Consider the following 23015-nt stretch of genomic DNA (forward strand, 5'->3'; position numbering starts at 1 on the left):
CGAGACATATGCTTGTACCTTGCTTTCCCTTTCGCATCAAGTCATCAGGATTCTAATCCTCTGTCGCCTAATTCATCTTCCCATTGATCAAACTGTGTTAAAAATGACGCGAACAACGGACTGCTTCCCTTGCGTTCTGTCACGCGGTCGAAAAGGGCGAATCCTTGAAACGTTGTCGATTTTCTTCGCAGGAGGAGCTGATGATGAGGTTGGACAAGAAGCTGGTGGTTCTGAGAGCGGAACAGGAAGCCGTGCGAGAAGAGGGAGATGTAAACGAAGCTTTGGGAGCGCGAGTCGCCACGAGGATCACCGCGGTCGCGAGACCAGCGGAAGCTTCCAAGTATCGGCTCCACGTGGAGGAAGTAGGCAAGATCACGAGCCTTCTTCTTGGCCTGAGCGGTAGATTGGCTCGAGCTGAGAATGCTCTGTACGGAATGCCGGCTGATCACGCGGAAAGGGTAAATTTTTAATTTAAATAATGTATTTAATCTATTACGTGAATAATTTTACTGAACAAGGACCGACAGACAATGAGTAATAGTTTAATTAAATGCGCGGATATTAATATTTAATTTTTTTTTCTGGAAATGTACGCGTAAATTGATAAACGGGTAGGATACAAGGTCGATCGGCCGAAGCAAACAGCGATAATTTGTCGTCGAAGCAAGATATTTTAAATAAACACGGACCGCGTTGGAGTGAATACGCGTTTATTGAAATTTTACTCGGCGTCCTTGCGTTGTCATCGACTCGCTGTGTTACGTGCTTTCGTAAGGCGATTTGTAATTGTTGAACAGGAAGGACGGAGAATGCAGGTGCAATTAATCATGTGCCAGGCAGAAAGTCGTCTTGATTTATCGACGAGATCTTATGCAATACGTTCCATTACGTGGTTAAAAATTAACTCTAGTAAAAACTTTAAAGTAAATAGAAATCCAAGAGAAATCATAGATAGAGGAGGAAATCAATAAACCTCAATTACATGAACTACTGTTTCTCAATGAATTCAGATAAATAAGCTTTTACTACATATTGCAGCAATTAGAAAACTCGAAGTAATTTTTAACAACGAACGATAATAAAGAGCATTCTATTTTTATTCGCAGAAAATTCTGGAGAGTAAAAGAGACAAGTTGATGGATCAGCTGGAAGAGGCGAAAATCCTAAAAAGCAACATCGACAAGCGCAGTGTGAACGTATCGACGATTCTGTCGAAGTACCTGAACGAAGAAGAGTTCGCGGATTATCAACACTTCATCAACATGAAGGCGAAGCTGATCGTGGACGGCCGTGAGATTCAGGACAAAGTGAAGCTTGGGGAGGAGCAGCTTGCCGCATTGAGGGAAGCGATCGACTAGTCGTAAAACAAACGCGAACCCGATCGCGATCTGATCGCACCAGAGACGCCTGTTTATGCCTGGAAACGCGTGTTCCCTCGAGCATGATACGATTTTTTTACGACAGGAAGGAACACGCGATCAGATCCAGGGTATTTTGCAAACGACACGTTGAATTTTGTAAACGATCCTGCTACGCGTGTGTTCGAATCGATGAATGGAACGTGATATCTTTAGCGAATAGGCGTACTGGTAGCTTGAAATCGTTTTCTTCTTTCTCTTTTTTTTTTTTTTAAGAAACACACGTGTTCATTGTACATATCCTTGGAGTCCTAGATGGACCAAACATCGAGACGTCTTCTCGTTGGTGCAAAATTGCACGATTCGAGAATTTTATATCGATTCATCGTGATGTTATGCGAAAGTAAAATTAATTGTCGCACGACGATGGACGATCTTTAAGATCTAAGCGTGATCCAGAGACGGCCTCGAGTGGCTAGTCTTTACTAAACTTGCACTGATTGTATCATGTGGTTCGTGAGCAGAGACGGAGAATGAAGTATCGAAGTAGGCGCCACGAATGGGCACACTCGTTGATAAGGCAACGAAATGGAATGAAATTTCGTTTTTTTTTCGTGTAAAATTATGTGATACGAAATTGATCTTTAACGATCAAATTTATTCGATCCAAGTGAACCTTCCGGTTAATGTGGGAATTTTCTTGTGATTTATGTATTAGATGTATTGGGGTGGTCGGAATTTTGATATATTGCAATTACGTTATTTTCTCGGCGATGATGAATTGAAAGCGTGACGGAAGAAAAGCTCGAGGAGTGGGTCGCTCTTACGTTTCGACGTATTCCGTTCGTGGCAACGCTTGGACGAACGCCACTGAAAGTAAACACGTGTACAGCTTATGGATGTTTCCATTACCTGGTTAGCATAATGTGAGCGGCGCTCAAGCCGCGGTATGATTCTTGACCTAGAATTACTTCTGGTGCCTTCTTATATACGATATGTGATATAAAGGGTAAGGAGTCACGTGCTCGTCAAATATACTATATCCGAACAATACAGGCATGCCTAGCGACGTTGTAACATGTATATAATTATAAAAGATGAAACAAGCTAGCGTTTAAGTGATGATATATCATAGGAAACACACGACACAACACAACACACATGATTCGATGATACAGGTGCGTAAATATGCACGAGACTCGGATTCGAAACGCTTTCGAAACCATTATACATACATACATGCTCACATATACAACGATTACTATTTTTTATGTTTTTGTTCTAATCCCAGAGGCTCTCGTGAGCCTCTATGACGCTTGTGATCTTACTTACTTCTGTACGACCGTACCAAGGACTCTCGAAAGCGAACATATCAAAGATAAATAATTTCGAGCCTCCATGGTGGTCTTACGAAAAATTTTATGCCTCGGTCATTTTCCAAGCAGTTCGTCGCTCCTTTTCCCGCCTTTGAGCCCTTTTTCTTTTTTTTTTTTTTACATCCCGTTCTTGCGTACATACCCTGCGTTCTTCGTTTCGACAATCGTGTCGCAACGATCAGCCTCGATCTCGACGACGAATTCGAGAACGAAGAAGACGTGGCAAAAGTTTGAAGCGTAAGATCCTCCGGTTTTTTGAGCTCGGTAATGAGATACTTACTGACAGACTCAAAGATCCCGAGATGGAATCTGTCTTCTGTTACTCGACCCAGCGAAAGGTTCGCGGCGCGATTGCATAATTCCGTGATTGAAATAAACGAGTATATTGGAATGCTTTAAATTACTTGGCGGCACTAGAGCGAAAACAGAGATGAAGGTGGAATACCAAACGATCTATTTCGATTTTGCAATGCTCGAAACTACGAGCTGCTGAATCTGTAACACTTTCGGATCGTCAAATCTACTATCTGTTGTAACTTAATTTCTAACGATCGAATATCATGAAATAGTTGAACCCACTGGAATTCCACTTAATGTAAAAACTGGTACGGATTAACCTAATATCTCGGTACAAATTGGAAAGGATCGTAAATTAGAAAGTGATCAGCCAATCGGACCGTTTCGCGCGGAACGAGAAGAACGAACAAAAAGTAAATTGTAACGCGCGTGAAAGACTGAGCACAGGGCATAAAATTTTGCGACAACATTATAGTCAGTTTCTGTTCCTCGTTTGTTTCTCGATTGTTCGCAAGATACCGCGCTGATAAGGCGCTGACACTGTAATCTCGGCGCCCGTCCGACCCGGGAATTAGCCACATTTCGTAATGTGCTTGCAAACAGCGTTACAGCGTCGCGATTCATCGCGGTGATTCGCGACAATGACGCGGAAAATTGTATATAAGAAATTCAGTTAATTCGAAGATAAAAAACAAAAAGTAGAAAATGGAAAAAAGAGAAAAACGGAAGACGTTGATGATTAATATGATGAAGAAACCATGGTGCTCTGCATAATCTATTTTTTACGAGAAGAAACGTTCCATTAATGCGTAGGCTATATTTACCTGTACGCTAAGTTCATTAAATATTTAATAGTGTCTCCCTTCCCCATTTTGTGTACATATTCTTTATATGCATAAACAATATTAATTTTTAACGTGATGCGAGAAGGACCCGTTTGATGAAACAGTTTACACGCTGTATACACATTGATACGTGCGTCACATACACGTAAGCGGCGACGCTAGGTCGTTGTGTTAGTCTGACAATATTATCGCATATCTCGAATGTATTACGAAATCATTACGATAACTACCTTTCCCAAACTCGCTTGCAATAAATAATGCGTTGGAAATTAACGTGGAGCCGTTTATTTTATGATTCAACCTTGTGAACTGTTTTAATTGCTTACAAGCGTTCAATTGTCTTGGATTCACAAATATTTTGATCGTTCGGAATTAAGCTCGTTTAAAATAGAGTCGCGCGAAAAATATTAACGATGAATTTTGAACATCGTGTGAAAAGTTTTATCAAAGCACCGGCGGCACGCAGTATAACCAACCGAGGGTAAATATTCAGTCAGTCCACTTCCTCTATCGTTGGATTGGCCGAAGAGCTATAATTTTGTCCGTATCCTGCGCTGTTGTAAAATTTGGTAAAAATCGGTTTACAAACCTGAAAAATTAACGACATGTTTTATTTATAAATTAGAACTTATAAAATTTATAGATTAGAACAACGACGACAACTACTAATTATTAATAAACCATAATAATAGGACTTTTAAAGGAATATATTATTAGTCGGTTAGGTAGAATGCTACTATTCCTTCGTATCGTTAGTAGATAATTAAAGGACCTGCAGAAGATAATAAAGCAGAAACTTCAACAAGTTTACTAAATTCGTGACACGATTCGATTACAATAGCGCCTGTTGAATTCATTATTCAAAAAGGAAAAAAGAAGAAAAACATGTCTCCCTCCACAGATATAATATAAAATATGGAATAGGAATATATTTAAAAAAAAAACATACTTTTTCAGCGTCTTTTAGCTTATTCTCGAATTGCTCCTTAGTGGCGGAAGTATTGATATCGAGCCACTTGATGATTTCATCGCACTTGTCAGCTATGAGTTTCCGGTCTCCTTCCGCAATCTTCGCCTTGATATTCTCATCCTCGATGGAGTTCTTTACGTTAAAGCAATACGATTCGAGGTTGTTCTTCGCTGCGACTCTCTCCTTCTGCGATTGGTCCTCCGCGTGGTATCTTTCCGCTTCGTTCACCATTCGTTCTATGTCCTCCTTGCTGAGTCGACCCTTGTCGTTGGTTATCGTTATCTTGTTCTCCTTGTTCGTTGATTTCTCCACGGCGGACACGTTCAAGATACCATTCGCGTCGATGTCGAAGGTCACCTGGGAAGCAAAAGAATGGAAGAAATCTGAAAGAAGAAGAAAAGGAAGAAAAACGACACTTTCTCCGTTGTTCTGTTCGACATCGCGCGGTCCAGACGCCATCTCCATTCCTTCGAGTCCTTCCACTTCCGCGTCTGCTTTCCGTTCCGATACTTATCCGGACAGCCTGACAATTCCAATAGAGTTCCATCCGACTCGTACACTGGTGGCAACAGGCAGAAAAGAAATCTCGAGGCACGGGATCGTCTGGAAAGGATCTTTCAACCCTGTCCAGTCGTAACCCTAACCCTCGTCCTCTCGACGGATTTGTGTATATCCTTGCCAAGGATTTCCTTTCCCGACGCAATTGCTGCGTTTCGCTACGTACCAGCACCGCTGGTACTCTATTGGAATTGTTTTCTTATCTCTGGTTCTTCGAGTCTACGAAACGTTTATTAGCGATCTTGCGATTTATCGTTATAGGAGCTAGTAGCCAGCTCCTCTGCTTTAATTCTTGATACTGGTAATCATTGATTTATGTGTTAATTGATAACGCTTAATAGTCCTGAGGAAAAGATTCAATAATTAATTTGAGTTTTCTATGAAAAGACTCACTTCGATTTGCGGTATGCCTCGATGCGCCGGCGGAATCCCAGAAAGCTCGAATTTTCCCAGGAGGTTGTTGTCCTTGGTCATTGCTCTCTCCCCCTCGTAAACCTGGATCAGGACGCTCGGTTGATTGTCCGAGTAGGTAGTGAAAGTTTGCGTCTGCTTGGTCGGGATCGTGGTGTTGCGTTTGATGAGAGCGGTCATCACGCCACCGGCGGTCTCTATCCCGAGGGACAACGGAGTCACGTCCAGGAGCAGCAGATCCTGTACTGCTTCGGACTTGTCACCCTGCAATATGGCCGCCTGCACTGCCGCCCCGTACGCCACAGCCTCGTCCGCATTTATCGATTTGTTAAGGTCCTTTCCATTAAAAAAGTCCTGTCAATGGAAGGAAAAGGAATTGGGATCTCGTTTGTTCGTTTAAAAAGTGTCTTTTTCCTTAATACCAGAATCAATCTCTAAATCTAAAATATCTGTACTTAATCTATACTTAAATCTAAAATAATAAGTAAATTATTGCGATGAGATACGTATCTCAGAAGACGAAAGTGAAGACTTATTCCTAGAAACACTTGCATCAGTTTAGTAATTACAAAGATAAAGTCGTTAAAGTATTTAATGGTCTGGAAGAATAAATAACTTTAAGAATCGAAGAATAACAGACACCACAGTGCTTAGTAAGCTCAAATATGCAGAAGGAATATTTACATATTCGATCGGTTTATTTAAAGATTTTCTTATTTCTTCGCATCAAGCTCGATCGTTACATCACGTTAATCAGTCTCTATTGGAAAGGACAATAAACTGTGAACCCAGTCATATTAGAATTTATCGCAACGATCGCAATGGCCTCCAAAGTACTCTAATTCAATTACGATTATTGGTGTCCGAACGATAAAAGTCGAAGCCCTTCGTGCCGTCAAACACCATAAATATATTCCAGCAGGCTGTACGTTTAATGGTACCGGTAACGCGGTGACTACGCATAGGGTCGAAAAACGCGGGTGTTGACTTTGTCATAGAGCTCATTAATTTTGTAACGTTCGTTCTGGGGGCGTCGCCGACCACCCCCCCCCCTATATTGTTCGCGACCGTACCCTCGTCCTGCGTTTCGAACCCTGACTTAAAACACTGGGGTCGCTCCGCTAGGAAATGTAATCGAATTTTAATGCGTTTCATTATCGAACCTGCCCTGTATCACCCTAACTTCGTTTTAAAGAACCGACACACCGCGTCGCGTCAAACGTTGGCTCGGAGGGCGTTGCTCGCCAACAGCGAATACTTGTTCCTGCCTATATGTTATCTTTTATGTATGAAAGGGTTATCCCGTAAATAAATAAAGAATGAAAGCAACCTGAAGGAACCTCTGGATTCGTGGAATTCTAGTCGAGCCACCGACGAGCACGATGTCGTGAATCTGAGATTTGTCCATCTTGGCGTCTCGCAGAGCTTCCTCAACTGGCTGTAACGTACACTTGAAGAGATCTTGGTTGAGCTCCTCGAAGCGAGCGCGCGTGATGGACGTGTAAAAGTCGATGCCATCGAGCAGGGAATCGATTTCGATGTTGGCTTGCGTCGATGAGGACAAGGTCCTCTTGGCGCGCTCGCACGCTGTTCTCAACCGACGAACCGCTCGTTTGTTCGTCGTCAGATCCTTCTTGAACTTTCTTGAGAACTCTTGTGTGAAGTGTGTCACCATGCGACTGTCGAAGTCCTCGCCACCCAGGTGGGTGTCACCGGCAGTGGCCTTCACCTGAAATTATATGCGTATTCTATTCTAGAATGCAAGTTCACTACTCTTCTGGTAATATTAATTTTATTGTCGGATATCTGTTGGAACTTTACAATCGACCTCGATATTTCCAGAAATTCCGATTTTAACGCGATACCCGATAATCTGGATATTTACTGTCAAAACCGTCGTAACTTTATAATCGCTCTTTCAAAGCATTCTCGTGCTAATGTGTCTAAAACTAGAGCGAGTAAAAATTATGTTAAGTCAAAGAAACTCACGTTTCTAAACGAAAGTCAAAAAATTCTACGCGTCTTAACACATTGGCTGTCAGTGATCTTGAAGCACAGAGGAATTTAATATCATGCGATGAAATTCAGAAAATTCTCGTTTACTCGAGCCATGCAGGAAGATAGCAACAAATCAGCAGACGTTAAAGCGTTAAAACTCTCGACGTAAAAATTATTCTATTCCATACTCAAGGTACTGACTTAATCAAATTATTACTAGAATCGTCAAATCAACAGAAGATAAAATCGAAACATCACCTTGCAACATTACTCTCTTTTGGCAGTAAAATTGCTGAGGCAGAAGACTTAGTTACTGGCGTTTATTCGTTCTACGTAGGTTTCGCATTAAACCATAAGGAACGCTGCTTTTATTTAAAAACTTTCCTCGGACTTGTTTCTCACAGCACGGAAAAGCACGTAGCTCCGTCCCGAGAGGGTTCCGACGGCAATAGGAAAAAGGAAGTTCCTCCGCGGAGGAATGCGGTTCGCGGTCCGCGCATAGACGAAACTTACCTCGAATATGCCGTCGTTGATAGTCAGTATCGATACGTCGAAAGTACCGCCGCCGAGATCGAAGATCAGAACGTTCCTTTCACCGCGGCCCTTTTTGTCGAGGCCGTAAGCAATAGCTGCGGCAGTCGGCTCGTTAATGATCCTCAGGACATTCAAGCCGGAGATAGTACCGGCGTCCTTGGTAGCCTGTCGCTGGGAATCGTTGAAGTACGCTGGTACCGTAATCACGGCGTTCGTGACGGACTTTCCCAAATAAGCTTCCGCCGTTTCCTTCATTTTCGTCAAAACCATCGACGAGATCTCTTCGGGAAAGAACGACTTCGTCTCACCCTAGAATCGATATAGCAACTCGGAATAGAATTGATCATAGAGGAGAGCGAAAGTGTGTTATAAATTCCTCCGAAACGTTTAGTTTCTTAAGTTCCGTTTGAAAGATGGCCTACTACTCCCTAAAGCCAAGTGGAATTTTAGATTTGATGTTTACTTTTATTAAAGAAGGTTCCGAGTAATTGACATAATCGACGATCACATGATACCATAGAAACATCGATAAGTATCCAAGAATCGTTCCAGTGTCTTTGAAAGCTCGGAAAAGTGAAAAATTTACGATCGAACGTCGATCCTTAAGAGTGTAGGAAAATTCGCCAGCTACAAAGGATGAGTTTGCAGTTTGATAAGATACCGATTGTTCAAAATGTAGGCCAACATCCATAAAGCAACATTGATACCGTACACAGAACAAAGTCAAACGTTTCTAATTAAATTCCTTGTCTAACTGTGGATGTTCACGCGGTTGGACGTCAGGTCACGTTAAACGTTAGCCAACTCACCTTGTACCGAACTCGGATTTTCGGTTTTCCTCCGTCGTTAACCACGGCGAACGGCCACTGTTTCGTGTCAGCTTGGACTGATGGATCATCGTAACGTCTGCCAATCAGCCTCTTCGCATCTGTCGGACAATTTCATTTAAGCTTCCCTTGGTCATCGATTCGAGGATCGCTGGCAGCGATCGCAAAATTGGCCGCGAATTCGGCGCATGATCGAGAGACGCAACGATCACGACCACGCTCTTATCGTGGCGAAACGAGCGAACTTATCGTGGGCGAATTCCGACCTCGTCCGCTGAACGACTATAGATCTCGAAACGGTAAGTCGATTTGGCAGCCACGAAACGAGAGCGTTCTCGACGTTGAACTGGTTTCCGGTCGCGTTTCTTTTCGCGGGCCAGCTATTGCGCCGGAAGCCAGCCCAGAAACCCGGAAATGACGGTGATTCTTGGGATCCTAGCTACGCTGCCAAGTCGATGGACCTTGCCAGCGTGATTATCAAAAATTCTGTTCGCGTAACGCTCTACGTTTTGATTTTACGTCCGACTTCAAGAAGTATCTCTTAATTTTGTTTTTTATTTTTTTTTTTTTTAGAAGATGGAATATTTTGCTTAGCTTCGTTTCAATCCTCAAATACAAATCAGTAATCTTTTAGAAGAAATTTGGTTTATCGTAATTTCACTATTACAATCTAGATTCCGGAGAATTTAAAAAACTTTAAGATTTGCGATTTGTGAAACGTAATTTATAGTGATTTCTCTCTGTGGCTTTTACGTATCATAATACAGTGGTTTAATGAATAAAATTTTCAAGTAATCCATCCGTAGACTATCGGTAACAGTACGTCTATGGTAATGTCAAAAATAAGGAAGCCTGTGATTAAGAATTAAACTTTGACACGATCATCGAACTATAAGCCTACCAAAGATCGTGTTCGTGGGATTCATAGCTACTTGATTCTTGGCTGCATCACCGATTAACCTCTCCGCTTCGGTAAACGCCACGTAGCTCGGTGTAGTGCGGTTTCCTTGGTCATTAGCGACGATCTCGACTTTTCCATTGAGAAATACGCCGACACACGAATAGGTTGTTCCCAAATCAATCCCTACCGCCGGTGCTGTCATTGTAAACCCGATGAAATTTGGAAGGACGAAACGAGAAGACTGGATGCAACGACAGAATAATCGCTGCTCGACTGTTCTGGTCGTGCAGTCTACTGTCTTCTTACGTACGTTCAATGCTGCGTGCGATTGAGCTAAATTGGAAAATGTCCCCTATGCTTGTAGGCACTTGAGTTACACCAATGGCAGATAAAAAGTGGCGGAAAAAAGCGTACTATTTATCGAAGGTTGTAAAAGTATGCTCTAGACACCATTTTTGTCTTGTATATTTAACGTAGTGTAGTATTAAGAGGACCTTTTGCACCGGTATCTTTTCTGTTTTACGATAATGGTATTCTTGTGCTTTCAAAAACGCCTAAAATATTCAGGAAGACTGACGACGATGTTGAAAAAAGAACTGAGTTGTTCACCTTCGTTATGAGCTTGGAACTAGGAAATCAAGATTGGATGTATCTTTTCCATGCAATAATTCAAGCAATTAAAGACAAGAAACGGCTTATACTTTTCAATTTCATATCTCCCATCGTTGCAGTTACTCGAGATAAAAGCACTTCAGATTTTTCTTCTTCCCCAGAGAATCGAACGTCGCGAATCTACGATTCGTAACATAGCTCGAGAAAACCTTATCACACAGAACGTTTCACGCTCTGGCGCGGCGAAGGCGTTGATCTCGATAGTATCAGGAAGCCATGGGTTTTGAAAGGGAGACTTCTTCGGTCCGATAATCAGGCAATTACCGGAGCCATCGATCGCGTCGTTCGTAAATTTCGCGCGTTCGACCGCGACGCGTCGATTCCCATCCACGACGTGGACAGACGCCGTGATTCGTGACCAGGGTTTTGGATCGACTCCGCGTCTGTGATGCGTACAAAGAGACACGCTGACGGCCTATCTCATTTATGGCTCCCTAATAAACTTCCCATTACAAGCTTCTACCGCGATGATCGATAACCGTGAATCGAAATGCAGACCACGCGTAGCTTCGGGCAACCTCCAGCGGGTTTTTTTAATTCCTCAAACAATGTCTTGGTAGTTTTAAGTTCATTCGATAATTTTAGTGTGACAGCGTGACTGTTTCTGGAAGTTGAGGGAATAAAGTTTCGTCTGGCTGCGTCACGAAGGTTTCACGATTTTACGAGAAAGGGAAATATTCGAAAACGTCGGAAGAAAATTGATGCTGAGAATTAATTAAGCGACATGGGCTCTTATCGGAACCGGAACACGAGCATACGAGGAAGTTCCGCCCCAAGCTGGTCCAGCGTCGTCGAGGTGGAGCTTCCACCAGAGCCCGATAAATTTATCCCGAAGGGGAGTCCCAAATGCAGGATGTGACGCGTTAATTTGCTTATCCTTTCCCCTACGAGGGTGAACGATGTCATAATTAATGACTATTCCTAACGACAAACCTTGGACGCTTACCAGATGAACTCGCATTACCTAAAACTTTTGAGACACCACAGATCCGAGAAAATTGCAACAGAATTCAACAGGGTCCCTTGATACAAGAGTATATGAAACTGTAAGGAAAGCTGCTGATATATACTCCGCTTGCTTTACTCATCAGGCGACATGTATTGTATAACGTACAATAGTAAATAACAAGTTACAGTTAAAAGTTCGTGTAAAATCGAAGTGAATCTAAGCTGCTACGATCAATCGTATTCCTTCCATTTGCTCTCTTTCTAGCTCTGCACAATACTAGACTTCAGCCAGAAATCAAAACTCGAAGGAAGAGACGGAAACGCGACGAAAGAAGAACAGTATCGAAGAATTGAAGGCAAAACGAGATGGTTTAGAGTTTTAGAGAATGAAGATGGCGCGAATGGGAGATAACGCGAATATCGAGATTGGATCGGGGCGGGAGTATGTGTAAGCCTCATAAATATGTCGTCAGGCCGGTAAACAAGACACGCGAAGTCGGTACAAGCTGTACGTCCGTTCATGGTGTATTGTAGAATCGTTCGGTGGCCGCGGTCGTGGAGATGGTCGGGTACCGCGACCGGGATTTAAAGCCGGGAAATTTATCGTTTCGCGAGGAGGCGGACAGAAGCGACGAAAGGGATGAAGCCAGAACTGCGAGGAGATAGAAGGAGGGACGAGGTTGAGCGATGTACACGAATGAATGCGGCGAGAAAGCGCAGAGAGTGAAGGAGATACCGAACGATACAAGGCAGAGGAAGGAGGAAAGAGTTTCGCGTACAACGAAAACCTCTGGCAGACTACCGAAAACCGGTCGTTTCCAATCCTGCCTCTCATCCCACAATCTGGCCGTGATTCAACGATCGTTCCGTCGGCTCTTTTCACCTTGGCTACCGTTCCTCTTAGCATAGATGCGTCGTGTTCCGAAGGAAACCGCGATTTTCACCCCTGTTACAAAGTGAAACCGCCGATCATCTAAATGGACCTTACCAAGATCTTTGTCTTCTTTTATAAATGCCTCGTGATTCTGTCTCGACTGGAAAAACTGATATGGACGCAGAAGACGATGATTTATTTCTGTGGAATCTTTGGATTTAAGGAAACGTTGGGATATTATTATATTAAGTTTGCGTGGCTAGAGTATATTTGAAATTTATGCATCATCAATCAATTATGTTATATTACCGCGTGACGTTGCGATATTAGAGGAAGCAAAGAGGGCGAAGGATGCGTTTCGCGCGGGATCTATTCATCAGTGGACTCATCGGTAAGGTTACCTAACAGGTTTGCTATAAACGTCAAAGTAGTAGGAAAACATTCTCAAACGACTATTTCTAAGAATTATGTTTTCAATATCCATGCTGTAACAAGGAGAACTTCCTCGATATGATACAGAGTAGAATATTCCAAGATGACAGTCAATTCTACTTCGATTTCTAATGTACTTCCGTTCCTTAAACCGCAATAACTCGACAAGACGTTTAAGGAACAAAACTAGTGTATCACGTGGACTCATCGGAGAGAGCATCCGTTCTGCAACGACTTCTCGGGGCCGGTAATCTACCGCGACAAGCGGCTGCGATTGTCATATTTCTCATCGGATAATACATATCGTAAATAACAAGGCTGATATTGAATGAGAGAAAAGTGGGAACCGGTTACAATATTTTCAGTGCATCGGCAGGGCCAGCGGGCTGGCTTGAGTCGATCGGCGCTGGTCAGAAGAGAGGCAGTGAGCGGATCGGGAAGGGCGGAAGGCCAGCGGTGAGCTGCAACATTTCGAATATAAGTTAGCCGGATATTGTTCGGCGCGGGGCCGAATGGTAAGGGGCTTAGCAGCTCTGAAGCAGCGGCCAATATGGTGGTTACATGAGGATGAAACGATATAAATCCCGAAACGCTTACAGTTATTGCAGATCCAGCGTAATATCCACTCGAGCGGCGGTCCGCCGGCCGGCCGGTTTACGCGGTAATTCGCCGATGACAGCGTCGCGATAAAATGAAATCGGTTCGCGGCTTTTATAACGACCGCGACGCGCTAATCCTTTCGCCGGCAAAGTTGACGCGGAACCTATTTAAAATGAGGCAAAAGTCGAACCAGAAGTATACGTCTGATTTTTTTTTATATAGAAAAATATATACAATATAAATAAATAAGATTTCATGGTACAGTAGAACAGTCACAGTAAAATAATTATCGGAAAATGTGACGACAACTCTTCGAACTTCAAGACTACAACTGTGATTCATCTTTCAGGTCTTCGTTTCTTGAGCGATCTACGAAAAATAAGAAACAGAAATTGTTGGCTTTTCGATAGAGATTATCGCATCGTAAAAATAGTTTCTGATAATCGATCGAAGACAGACCGAAACCACGAAGAAATAAAACAGGCCCTAACCTAACCCTGTCTTGACTATATTTCTGCTCGAAGCCAGCCGTTATTTTCTCATCTCAGTCTCGTAAGTCATAAATAATATGCGACGATCAAATTTTCGTCACGGTTTCGAAGATGTCTGAGTGCAAATCCCCTCGCGAAAGACGAAACGGCTCGACGTTCCGATCTTCGTGCGAGATCGTATCGAATGTCGCGCCGTACCGAAGATACACGTCCTGACAAACCTCATATGGTATTCATGAAAACTGCGTATTCATCAATGAGATGATCGTCGGATCCTGGATAAAAATCCGGCTCGACCACCGAGCGCGCCGTTACACGCGCGTTACTTCTACTTCCTCTTACCACTCATCCTCTCCCGTCAGCCCCGTGGTTGGCCTTGTCTGCCGGAATATTCGAGCTCGCAAGAAAGAACATTTCTGTCAAGGGTGGCGGCGTGTACGTGGGTGTACGCGGAACGGCGTGTGCGTTATTTGTGTGAGTTATTTCACACATGGCGGCCGATCGATAGGCATCGCATTGCATTCGGGGACTCTCTGTCGCCTCTATGCTTCTCTCGTTTCTCCCTGGGTACACCTACCTTGGCGCAAGACTCGCGATAGATAGTATGTCCTTCTGTCTGGATAGCAACGATCGCTTATCGTTCCACGTGTCACTGGATGTAAGAGACACGGTAGGAATCACACGGTGCTTTCGAGGACATCGTCTCAACCAAACAATAGAATTTGCAGAAAGAAATCAGGAACTTTAACGACAAGGTTATACGAGTCAATCTTCACAAATATTGTAAATAATTACTTGTTGAGTGCATATAAAAATTACAGGAAAAACATCAATTACGTGAGTTACATTTCGTGTTTATTATAGGGAATTATCGTTACATTTAATATATTAGTTAAATTAATTCAACAACGTTCCACAAATTTCACCAAGCAAAAGTTTAAATTGTCGGCATTTGTATATTTGAAACGGTGAGCGATTCAAATTTTACGATGACACGCTCGCACGGATCCCGATGAAATCCCGAGACCATAAAATTCGAAACTCGTTCAATTTCTTTTTAATCGATTTATTCACAGGTTCCTAATCAACCAATTGAATTTTCATTTTATCATGGGTCAGTAGCATTTTTCGTGATGTAGGATCGATGCGCGCGATCTTTGAATCTCGATGATTCGCGGGACACGCGAATGAAACCCGAACGATATTTCATATAACCGGCGCGCGATCCGTGGCGTTGCTGCGGTCGCATCGTTAGGTTCGGCGAAATGAAAATACGACGGCTGTCGTTTACAGACACGTCGGACGTCCACCTGGACGTAATACGGCCTGGTATAATTAATCCTTCGCGAGCAAAACGCGCGTTATTGTGTCCCGGTAAGTTGTGACAGTAAATTACTCGTCAAGTCTAGCGAAGAGCAAACATTTCTCTCCGCGTTGATCCTGCTATTTCGGATCGAAATTACTTGTAGCCGCGTGTCCGCGAAACGAACGGTGCGGCTTAATAAAACGTCAGCCAGGAGAGCTGCGTATTAAATGGTAAATTCATAGTATCGTGCACTGGTTAGGATATCTGTACTTTATGCCGGGCAACAAATGTCATTTTCTGTTTATCTTTTCCATTTTTGTAGTCAGTTGCTGGATATGGTTGCAAACAATACCACAGAAGAGGAGAAGAAGAGATATAAAGAATGACATGTAATTGTGAATAAACTAAAAGTGGAGGGAGAGGAACTTTTTGTCTTTATGGGATTCGTTATTTAAACTGGATCGAGTTCTAAAGACTTGTAAATACGTGTACGTGTACGTATTTTTTTATATGTATTCTAAAATACTTTCTTCGTCAAATATAACAATGTGCCGTTATTCTTGTGAAATCTCGTTGAATATTCAACAGTTTATTCGAGCGAAACTCTAACATCCACCTGTTCTTTTTTAACCTTCCTTCTCTCTCCTCCTCAGATTACCCCAATCATTTAACAATAAAACCCTCGATAACCGCAACTCTATCCACATCGACCGATCACCGGCCAATTAACCGCTTCCATCGGCGATCTCGACCTCCACGAGAAAACTCTAACACTACTTCTCTCTCTCTCTCTCTCTCTCTCTCTCACTTACTACTCGGAAAAGACGAATCGCGAGAGGGAATCGTTGCAGTCGATCCAATTTTCCCCTATCTTACCGCAGCAATCTACAGGTAAGCGAATCCATCAGACGTGAGCAAGCATGTCGATCCATTAATTCGTGCATCGAATGCAGGAGCCCGCGCGATTCCCGGTCGCCGCCGTGGCCGTCCCTTAATGGAGCACCGAGTTATCGGTGAAATTTCCAATAAGACTCGGTCGGTGGAATCATCCTGCCACTTCAGTCGGCACGTACCCGCGATCGCCGGAAGACGGTTTTGACGCTTGCTTACAGTGGCGAGGAGTGGCGGACGTAATGTGCCAATAAAAATGCAAAGTACGGCCCTCCTTCGCCGCGCGCGTTGCTCCTTCTTCTCTTTTCCTGTCCGTGTGCACACCCCCGAGGGGATGGGCTGCCGCTCCCTTCTCCGATTCAATGCTTCTCTCGCGAGACGAGCCGCTCGAAAGACGCTTCGCGAGAGTGGCTGCGAAACAAGCATCACGAGTGGCCCGACAATATGACTCGCAGTTTTTCCCTGGTCGGGAGTCTGGCGTTAGAGAAAGGTAAAGTCGTTGGAAAATTGTTATGGACCCTGCTGTACAGAGAAATGGGAAAATGACGTCTTGTTTGAAGGAGATTGCTAGTTCAATGAGGTTGAGTTTGATATTAAAACTTTCGTTTATTTTCAGAACTTATCTGGTTGGCCAGTTATTGAGAAAGGTACACGCGTTTCTCTCTTCTTCGTCGAATGCGAGTGAGATACGAATACTTGACGTATCTACGTATTACGTCAGAGCCCCTTTCCAAGAAATTAGTTCCAAGGATTAAAGGAGTTGCCGTAACAAACAGCTCCACTTTCTAATAATTTAAGTAAACAAACAAAAACCAACTAAAAATCAATCAAATTCATAAGTCTCAACTAATATTTTTGTAGTAATATATCTCTGCACTTGCGCAAACTCTATTGTAATTTTAGTCCAGTTGGATAGTATTATATGGATTACCGAAAGCTTTGGTAATTTCGTGGTGATATTAATACTTCCTGCAAATGTGACGAATTATATTTGGAGTTGGTCGTCCTATCGCTGTATACGAATCGACATTTTCAGCACTGACTGGTTGAATCGTCATTACGTGGACAGCTATACGTCAGATTTTCGTTATTTCCACAAGTACGATCAATGTATCTCGACGATATTATTTTTACTGTAAATAAACGGATGCTAATGAAATGTCTCTGGACGAACGCGGCACGGCGCAGAGCTGCGTAGTTTGCGTAAACGTAGAAAGGTCAAAAATGTTTTCTTCACTCGGCTAACGCTACCTCGACCCGTTGATGAAACCGATCAAATGGCAATCGGGCCGCGCAACGATTCGTCCGGAAGATAATACATCAATCAGCAGTTCAATTAGCCGCAAAACCGGAATATGGTTATCTGCAGCGATTATCCCGCCGCTTCTGTTAACGATCGGGTTCAACATAGGTCAGAACGAACTGATTAGCTCGTTGGATGCAATATTGTAATTGAAAGAAAAAAATGATCAAAAACGGGGGATGAAAGATACGATCTGCTTAACCCTAACCCTAGGTAGCCTATTAAGTAGTGTTCAAACAGAGATCTCCAACTACCAGTGTAATTTTACTTTTGGTCTTAACGAATAGTCACTTATACGCAAGATATCGAACGTTTTATTCATAAAATAAAAATGTAAACGCAGAACCTTCTCAATAAAGAATAAAATTGATTCTTATTAAACTACACATGTTTAATTATTCTAATTTAAGGCACTGTAGTTTGTGTAGTAAGGCACTACGATTTCAACGTAGGTGGTCTGAGAGATTTTTACCAAGTCTGTGCATACCATAGCCGGTGCAATACGATCGCATCGAAGATGGCCGCATAGTTGCATATATCTTTGGAAACTGTACGAGTGTGAGCGCGAGAGGAGAAGCGAAACCAAAAAGAAGAAAGAACAGGCAGGAGGAAGAAAGGATTACTTTTTACATATTATTTTTCGTTCACATAATGAGATTTAGTATTCAGACGAGTGAATACAGTCGGTAGTAGTTCAACTGATTGCACATTGACTAAAATTTCGTTCAATTAAGTGGAGTTGAAATAAATGAAGTACTATTGTACCTTCGGTACATTACGTACGCATTTAAGTATTTTTGTAAATTTGTATAAATCCATGAAGGATTATAAAGGAGACATTTCGCGTTTCACGAAGTAAGAACGCCCACTGCTCAGCTATTTATCTTTGTTCAAGGCGCTTATGTCTTTTAAATTCTGCCCCTTCGTGCCTATAAAAATGGCCAGAGGAAACGTTCAACCGCGTCGACTTTCATATCCTTTTACGTAAACTAGTAAAAAGACATTATAATGAGGGCTTATACGGATCTCCGCCTTAAATTCATTCGTACCACGCGATTACAGGATTATCCCGAGTGGACTACGCCGCCTTCTGTAACCAACATCGGATTTATAACTCTAATGCCGGCGATAGAATAGCATTAGTCGTGACGTTGGTTAAACCGTTACTCTATTCGCCGTACGAGCATTTTGTATAAGACTAGGTCGGAGATACTAAACAAACAACGAAATCACGTTATAATGTATAATGAATCGGAATGCCGAACTAACATGACCGGAGAAAACGGAGCAACGAACTAACATTTGGAAAATAGATCTACTTTCTGTAATTAGGCTGGTGGGATATTTAAACGCGTCATGATACTCATCCTAGTTACCCTTTGGAAAGTATAGCGGGTGAGCATGAAGTTGCCAGAACTCGCCGCTCGCTCGTAGAACAAGCTGAACAGACGCGTTTCTGTGCGGGACAAGTTACAAAACGTTCGTGTGCACGCGTGCATACACACATAGCTCACACCAACGCACGTCATACGTGTGCGTGCGTTACATGAATATAATTAATTACACGGTTCCGTGCAAGTTCTTCCGCTGAACCGCGGGCGATGTATAACATCTTACCGAATTTTCTGTTACACCAATTTAAATATTAGACGTAAAAAGAATCGAAAATTTTGTTATATTTTATATGACACGGAGCTGGAAATTTAGCAATTGCACTCAAATTATTCATTGGATAGGAATACGGACTTTGAAAAATAAGAGAAGAGAAACGTGGAATAACTAATTCCACAGTTTCGATATGGATGATTAACTCGTTTACACGCAATCAGGTAATTCAGGTTCAGGTTTTCGAAATAAGCGCAAAACGCGAATTTTTAGCAGGTCGATAATCACACGTTCCAGTTTGCGTTCCACTGGTTACGTTGGTCATTGCTTTCGCGTACGGAGAATTCAAAAGGCCGGCCATCGAACAATGTAACGGACTTTCATCGACAAAGGGTTCGCCTGTTGAGATGTCCCATTGTACGTATTTGTACTATCTGGATGCAATCGATCCATTGTCCGGCCTTGATTGGTGAAATTAACAAAGACAGATGAGCTTTGCAGGGCTCGCGATGAAACCCGGAGTCAAATTCCGCGGTGGCGTATTCTAATTCGATTTAATCCGTTTAAAACGCTTTCAACGCGATCCACGAAGGTATTCGTCGAACGAGAATAAAGTTGCACTAGTTTCAACGAGTCCTTACACACCAATTTAACGTAATCGGTTAACGACGCTCATACAACGTTTCGAGAACGTGCCATTGCAATTCGTGCAACGATCATAAAACGTAGAGCTTTTACCGTTTAAACGGCAGCAACTCGTAATTGACACCGAATGCACCAAATATGTTAAAGCTGTAGATTTTTGGTATATATATTTTTTTGCTATTACTAAAAACATTCAAGCGTTTTTGACAAAGTTCATGTTAATTTTCACTGGAACGGGAACATGATCGAGTCTTTCAGAAGCCAAATTGACCAAGTGCGAGCTTTTGTTGTACCCAAGTACGTGATTAGCACAAAGAATCGTAAATTCTCAGGCGAATTTTGACGAACGATATCTTCATATCATTGCTTCTTTGTAATTTTCATTTTGTGGAGTTGATCGGTACCTACGTGATACAGGTTAATAGTTAATAACTCTGATCTCTCACAAATATCACTCGCGTAACATGCGTGAAACTAAGATACGTACAAATAAAAAGGCAAATGGATGGTATAAAATTGACGAAAGGTGAATAGACGGTGAACAAATATTCTGGGAGGTGTCAGAAGGAAAGGAACAATATACATATATTCGTCGATATTTATGTGGTAACCGATGCGACGAAAAAACAGGCATCCTCTACTTTCATCTCCCATGAGGAATACGAAAAAGAGCGACAGCCAACGAGTGGCCGTAAAGGACGGATAAACTCCGGTGTACGAACCGTTGAAATAAATGTCAGGAGTTAGTTACTGCCCGTAAAGTGCACCGCACTCGTTGTTCAGCGTGCCGCGAACTTAGCGTTCCACGTTATTCATCTTTTTCTCTATATCGCTAGCCGCGACTCCGTTTCATAATTTATGTCGCGTTTAATGTGGATTTTTACGTAGCCAGCCGACAACACCTGTATAATTGAATTTAAATGCAGCCACCGCCGTTTCCGGCGACGCGCGTCCGCCGTTTTATCTTAACCGACGCGTCGCGCCGCCTGCAACATCGTACCCGTTTGCAATTAGAAATCGCTGAACACAGTTACGATTATTCTCGTTATGTCGTTCTTGGCAATGCAGAATGGAAATTTTACACCATACGATATTACAGATGCAGGCGAGTAGGATTTTATTGAGAAGGTCGATACCACGATTTCTAAGTCGAAAAATTAGTGAACATCGATTGGTTATTTTACCTCGAATTTCAATTGGACTAATATCATCGACAAATGAGTAGCTTTGTTTAGAGAAAAAGAACAAAAAGATAAGAATTTCTCGTGAAATTGAAGAGTGAAAATGAAAAACGTAAAATGCCGGTAATGTTTATTCGATGGAAACGGAGGAAATAAAATAAGCCTGAAAATAAGCAACGAACAATACCGAACAAAAGAAGACTAACTACTGTACTTTGCTCGTCAAACAAAAAACGCTATATTTACGGGGAGAATCTGTAATACGCGACGTTCAATGAAATAGGATCCTCATAATAACTCTGCGACATGAACGAAACTCGTAATGATACGTTGCGCCGAGGTGACATACCCGTGAACGGAATTCCTTTGCGCGTGGCTGCTTCCGGAAGCGGTGGATGCAGGTCCGCTCCTCCTACGCTGCCTTCCGCCACTTACATTCGTGTTCTCTCTGGATACTATCGATGGCGAACTCTCGGTGCGTGCAACAATAAACGTTGCTTTTAATCGAGATTGTCCGATAAGCTAGGAGATCCACAAATTTCTCCAGTTGTTAGTTTGACTTTTTATACTTCCTGTTGGATCAAAGCGGACGCAAATTCATGGCAGGGACGATTTCGATCTTTGACTAATTGAAAACGTGGGAAAACGATGCAACCGTTTTATCGTTATCGCGATATTAATTCGTTGGCGTAAATTCGATATTTTCTCATTTTCGAGTAAAATTGCTGGATTTGCAGATTACGGGAGTAAAATTCAGCTTTCAACGCGGCTAAGTTCGACGAGACCCTTTTGCTTCGCGTACGCAGTCCGGTAATTAGGAGGGAATGTAATTGCAAATTTCTAGCGTCGATTAGCATATCGTGTTGCGTAGCGGTGGTTATTAAAACGTATTAAACGGGAGGAACGAAACTGTGTTTAATGAGGGTCGGGTATTTACAAGTTATCCCTTTTTTTCTTATGCATCTCCGCTGTAGCATTATACCCGTGGTATAGCCATGGTATGCCAGTGGTGGTATCGCTAGGTGAATTATTGTTGTACACCGCATCGGCTTAATGAACCAAGCACCCCCCATTAAGTATTCTTCGAATCAAAGTGGAACACACAAATGGCTCGTCTGCGCGGAAGCTAATTAATCGTAATGGACAGAATGGATGTTACGACCCGAGTATCGCGGCCGGAACGTGCTAACTTCTAAATTAATTAAAATTACGCGGCTTACGCGGTGGTCTACCGGTAATAAGACGTTCTTTGGGATATTCCGCTGGAAAATTTTTTGCCTGCGGTTACGTTTCCTTTCGAAATTACATCCTAGTAAGATATATCTGATAACTACTCTAACCAGTCGAATTATACACGGATTTCTCTTGTACGAGTATAACGTTAACGTAGACCGCTAAACGTTGCGAAAGTTTGATTAAAATTACGCCGTGTAATATTCCACAGCCATCCAAATATAATTCAATTCAATTTACGTGCTTCCGAGATGTACATACTTTAAACGCCAACGATAACACGTAACGTACAAACTAAACACGCACTCCATCGCTAATTCGCCAAAAGCGTCAGCCTCGGAATCTCCGCGAATGAAAACCGCAAACGCGTTCGCAAAACCGCCTCGACTAGTATTTTCAGATACGGAATCGGCGATAATCGTCGCAAAGTGATACGACCTTTGGATTACATAAGCCTAGCTCGCGCGAGATCAATACGAGGGTATTGGCGAGAGCCAATATTAACGATCTCCGAAATATGCCGGTAAATATTTGTCCGCCATACAGGCCAAGTCTACTCAAGGATATCGTATATGCGTTGACGGGGGTTGCACCGGCGCGCGCGCACCCTCGTTTGTGTTTGTACGCGCGACGCGATCGGCTTTCGGCGTCAGAACGGCGGATGTCGCCGGTCGATTCGAGCGGAATATGCCAGAAGCGATTTCAACGGGCTTCCACACCGTAATTGATTCGCAACGGTTATGTCACGTCGATGAGGAA

At 42.8% G+C, this 23015-nt stretch overlaps 2 protein-coding genes across 4 annotated transcripts in view; one reads left to right on the plus strand and one right to left on the minus strand.

The window, feature by feature from the left end:
* Positions 1-4149, plus strand: part of Shrm (shroom) — a 127053-nt gene extending 122904 nt beyond the window's left edge. For both annotated transcript variants that reach the window (XM_033327714.2, XM_033327715.2), the window contains exons 12-13: positions 192-458; positions 1107-4149. In XM_033327714.2, the coding sequence (XP_033183605.1) occupies positions 192-458; positions 1107-1358 (519 nt within the window). In that variant the 3' untranslated portion in view covers positions 1359-4149. The remainder of the gene's footprint in view (positions 1-191; positions 459-1106) is intronic.
* On the minus strand, positions 4146-21484 carry LOC117153555 (heat shock 70 kDa protein cognate 4-like). 2 transcript variants are annotated; one of them, XM_076621331.1, is made up of 7 exons: positions 21373-21484; positions 9157-9275; positions 8327-8656; positions 7146-7544; positions 5798-6169; positions 4826-5203; positions 4146-4465 (listed from the first exon to the last, which is right to left on the minus strand). In XM_076621331.1, exons 3-7 carry the CDS (start codon positions 8615-8617, stop codon positions 4370-4372), a joined length of 1536 nt encoding a protein of 511 aa, XP_076477446.1. In that variant the 5' UTR covers positions 8618-8656; positions 9157-9275; positions 21373-21484; the 3' UTR covers positions 4146-4369. The 2 variants fall into 2 exon arrangements, with proteins under 2 accessions (XP_076477446.1, XP_033183607.1); XM_033327716.2 differs by lacking the exon at positions 21373-21484 and adding an exon at positions 10076-10645.
* Positions 21485-23015: the final 1531 nt, after the last annotated feature.

Source organism: Bombus vancouverensis, chromosome 1, assembly GCF_051014615.1.
Source record: "Bombus vancouverensis nearcticus chromosome 1, iyBomVanc1_principal, whole genome shotgun sequence".
NCBI classification, from domain to species: domain Eukaryota; kingdom Metazoa; phylum Arthropoda; class Insecta; order Hymenoptera; family Apidae; genus Bombus; species Bombus vancouverensis.